At 39.3% G+C, this 4788-nt stretch overlaps 1 protein-coding gene and 1 long non-coding RNA gene across 2 annotated transcripts in view; one reads left to right on the top strand and one right to left on the bottom strand.

Annotated features, from left to right (window-relative positions):
• The window catches only part of LOC306840968, a 240569-nt gene that overhangs the window by 57961 nt on the left and 177820 nt on the right, over positions 1-4788 (top strand). The window lies entirely within an intron of this gene.
• Positions 4696-4788, bottom strand: part of gas2l1 (growth arrest-specific 2 like 1) — an 11714-nt gene continuing 11621 nt past the window's right edge. The window contains exon 5 of the mRNA XM_079344582.1: positions 4696-4788. This exon is cut by the window's right edge and continues 1942 nt beyond it. Coding sequence (XP_079200708.1) covers positions 4756-4788 — 33 coding nt within the window. The 3' untranslated portion in view covers positions 4696-4755.

Here is a 4788-nt window from a genome sequence, read left to right on the forward strand (position 1 = left end):
AATAACGTTTGACACACGTGACGTCATCTGTCATTCAGAGAGTGTTATCCACAATCCGAGGAGTCACACGTCATCATGATAATAATACTAATATAATGGATTTACATCAAGAACAAAACAAGACAATTAATAAAAAAGTTTTAAAAAAAAGCAATTTACACATAATTGAACAAAAACATATATTATAAAATAGTGTAAACAGATTCTCAATATTATTACTGTTGACCTATAATGTCCAATATGTCCTTCAACATTATTCAACACTGCTCACATAACTTGACCCACACAATGAATTCCCTCATTACTGTTGTCTATACAAAACTGCAATCTATTCTAAGTGTATAAATAGTCCAATGTTAATAAATGGATATTTAGTCCTTCTACTGTAACTTTTGCTAATTGTTGCTTAGTGCTGTTCTTATTGGTTCTTTGTAAATAATCAAACAACGAGTCCGGTCTAGACCTGCTCTTTTTTGACGGCAGACAAACATGTGTTTTGAATCAAAATTGAGTTTCCAAAATTTTCCAAAAAGCATCATTCAGTGGGCTGGTTTAACATTTCTGCTCTGCTCATATTTAACGCTTAAAGCTCCTGTGAGGAACTTTAGTATTGTGTTGATTTTTGGCGCCCCCCTGTGGACAAAGCCGTACATTCAATTCTTTAGGGAGTCAGATTTATTTTTCATCGAGAATCTTTACCATGAAAAATGTAAATAAAGACTGTTTCTACAATTAACTTTGAACCACTTAGTCTGACACATTCCCTAAAAGATGGTTTCAAATATCTAAAACTACTATCCAGAAATAAAAATCATTATTCTTAACGGTTTCTTTGCTTGTGTAGCTCATATAGAGATATCACTGTTGAATTTAGTCTGATTCGTTGTTTTTTTTTTTTACTTGTGGCAGCAACATTTACACAAAAGCCTTCTGGACAAACAGGATGAGTACAGCATCTTATATTACATGAAACAATCACAAGAAGTCCACACAGAGAGGCCCCTGTCAGACGGGGATTCAAACCAGGAACCTCCTCACTGTGAGCCGACAGCACGAACCACTGCAGCAGCATACAGCTGTACAACAAGCAGTTTTTAGTAGTAGTAAATATTGTATTGTCACAATCCATTTGAATATTTTAGCTGTTTCTTGAGGACGAGCAGCAAAATCGACCCACATTTAAATGATTTCTGTTTGCTGTTTTGTTCGGAGACTTGACCCTTTTTGGGGTTTTTTTTGCAAAGCACCACATCACGAAAATAAATGAAATAAACTTCCTCAACTTCAGAGGAACATTTTTATTACAAGAACAACTTGACGGCATTTCCAACTCCAAAAGAAAACCAGTGAAATGTTGCAGTATTGCTGTTTCATACGAACACGTTTTTTACAATGTCGAGCAACCTGTACATTAAAACTGAAGTTTCAGTGACAGTAACATTAGCAAACGATGACTTGTCTGATCGTGAACATTCAGAGTTTGTTGATTAGGGATAGAGAGAAGGAGAGAAGGAGAGAGAGTTCCTTGAAATGTTCAAAGTTGTGCTGAACACAGAGCAGGCTTGTGTACGGACAATCACTCGTTCACTGTGTGACACTGGACGTGACGATCACTTTGAGTTCAAGCTGTGTCTAAAAAAGCCAAAACAAATTCAACTTTAAAACAATCAGAACACATTTAAATTTAAACATCTGTTAATACAAGTGAAACCCAAAAACCAGCTACACACCAGTGCAGCCCTAAAAACACAGATACATCATAAATACTTCATAGAATTTAGAGTCAAAATGTCATCAAATAATCTCATATCGGAGTATTGCAGAACGTCCCAATTATGTTGGGCCTGTCTCCTTTTTTTTAAAGGATTGTGTCTCTTTACTAAGGAAGCCCTGAGAGGACAAACATCAATACATTTTATTTCGATAAAGAGAACATTTTTGATCTGGTTTTTTTCCCCATGACAACGGGTGTAAGAGCCATTTCGATGCATCCATTGTCTTCACCGCTTTTCCAATTCGGGATCACGCTGGAGCCGTCAGAAGTTACAGCCTCTGGACTGTTCGCCACTCATCCACAGAGGTGATGTGTTTAAGGACAATTTAGAGTCACCAGCTGGGCGTAACGATGAGTCTTTGGACTGTGGGAGGAAGACGGAGAGAGAGACCACGGACGCACAGGGGGAACGTGCAAACCCTGCAGGACTTTCTGGCAGTGAGGCCACCGTGCAGCCCAGGAGATGTCTCCTCATTCTGTATTGATTTTTGCATTTAGTTATCTTTGTAAACACCAAGCACTGAGGCTGATCTGTAACCGTTTACAGGTTGCAGGTGTGTCGCTGTGAGGCGATGTCACCAGGCAGGGTGGACTCAGGTTTTTCTTTTACCACATCAATGAGACGATGATCAATGATTCTTGACCACACATTGAACTTCTCACTGCCTGCGTATGAAACCAAACAGAACGGTGCATCAGTGGCTGTTTTTTTTTTTTTTTTTTTACAAACAGCCACGACGGCGAGTTTATGTCTGCCGCCTTCTCGAGATCTATTTGCTCTCTCTCTCCCTCTCTCTCTCCCCCTCTCTCTCTCCCCCTCTCTCTCTCCCTCTCTCTCTCTCTTTCACATGAAAAGCAGCGCTGTGATCTCGAGATAGCAACATAAATAAGTTGAGAAATAGAGAAAGCTCACAGAAAAAATGTCTCCTTATCAGAGAGGGGAAAATAAAGCGCATGGATGTTTGTCCACTTCGGGCTTCCATACTTTTCAGTAAACTGTTGAGAGAGTCATCACTTACAGCTCACTCATCTTGCAACACTGAGAAAGCTGACGTCGGCGTCCAAAGAGATAACAGCTTCTTAAATAAATAAATTAGACCAACCTGAACCCCGTCTTTTCACCCTCACTCACAGTATGTACACAACTATATGCACACTCGTGTTTTCTTGCCTTTTGATTGAGTTGGTGCCCTGCAAAAAAAAAAAGATGTTACGAATATCCACAAATTCCTATTGATTGATTTTCTTTTGCATGCTGGAAAGGTTTTTCACAGGGCACCAACACTACACTACAATTCCCATGATCCCCCTTTCAAAATAAATTAAAGTCCACACGTGTTGACTACCACAAACATAACAGTACCGGTAAGGATCTTACCTCTCGATTTAACAAGAGTGTTGTAATAATATCCATTTACAGAGTCTATTGTTTAGTCCTCGCTGCACACAGGAAGAAACTCAAGATCTCAATACCCCTTTTTGATACCACGGCAAAAATGACCTTTAAACACCTAATATTTGATTTCCCCTCATAAATAGGACAAACTGTCCAAATTGCACAAATGCATTGACAACAAAACGTTGCCAACTCATCAGTGCAATCTCTCTCTCTTTAGCTCGAGCTGCTTTCAGCTAAAACGAGTCAACATGTTGGCGTGTGTGGCGTTTTAAAACAAATGGTATCGAAAACAATTAAAGTGTTAAACATCTTTTCAACGACCATTAAAATGTTCTTGGCTTTATTTGCTTTAATCAGCAGCAAGCGTTCAAACTTTTTTTTTTGTTTTCCCAGATCGTGCCGTGTGTCTTATAAATCCATCTTCCCATTTCCTGCTTTAACGCAACTTACAGTAGATTCAGAGGCATTAATGTAAAGTCTATTTGCATGAATTGGTCACATACATCAATTGTAATTTAAAATTAAGTTGGCAATAATCCTCATTTGTTCCCCCTCCACATTAGCGGTGTTGAGTAAAAACATTCAAAACTAACCTGCGAAAACGTTTTTTAAGGCAAAGGGAATCGTCAAGGCATTTCAAATACCAATATTGCATAGCTAAGGCCGCACAGAACTGATTACAGGTCATATGTACATTAAAATGTATTCTCAACGCCTTCTATATACAGAACACATCGACGTGTATTTACACATTCATTCTCCTCACTTTTGTACATGAGTATATTGAAGCATCCGGAGGACGAGCGCTCAACCTTCCCCCCGCTGCTTACATTTTAAATCCACTTAAAAAAAAGTCAGAAATCTGTTGGAGATGTCGAACGAGCATTAAACGTCCAAAAAACAACCTGTAACGCCTAAAAGCAAAAAGGTTGACGGCTATATTAAGTGCTGTGATAAGGTGAGACAGTAGTGACAGCAGATATCTGTACAACGAGTGTTTATGAACGCTGTCTGTGTTGTATATTGTAGATATGAGTGTTTATGAAGACTGAGAACATCCCAGTCATGCCAGTTATGTAGACTATCAAGGCAAAGCAGAGATACCGAGGCTCGCCGCTAGAGGGCGCCATCCCACCGGACTGACGGTTTTAGTGTCGCCTCTGTTTTTAGAGCCGCAGCTTTTCGATCCCTGGCACTTCATCATGCCCCTCAGTGGGACACATGGCAGCACATATGTTCTCTCTCTGTCTCTGTATCAAACCATGAGAACTTCACAAGTGTCCAGCAAAAAAAAAAAAAAAAAAATTATATATATATATGATTGGCAAAAAGCACCCCCATGCACACGTTACAATTACAGTAAAAGTAATAATAATAATAAAGACCATTCCTTTGGTAATAAATAATTTGGCTTGAGTGCAAAATAAAAGCAATGTGAACCCCCGACAGTTCAGGGGGAGGAGCTATGTGAGAAAAGAAAGGAGTGTTAGACATGCAGTGAAAACAGTCCATAAGCCCAGTCTTGTTTTTTTTTTTACACAGTAGTCAAAGTTTTGGATCACACCGCGCTGGTTAGCGTGTGCTACATCCAAGCTTCAGAGTCCAGGCTCGCCGA

Source organism: Symphodus melops (assembly GCF_947650265.1).
Source record: "Symphodus melops genome assembly, chromosome: 1".
Taxonomy (NCBI): Eukaryota; Metazoa; Chordata; class Actinopteri; order Labriformes; family Labridae; genus Symphodus; species Symphodus melops.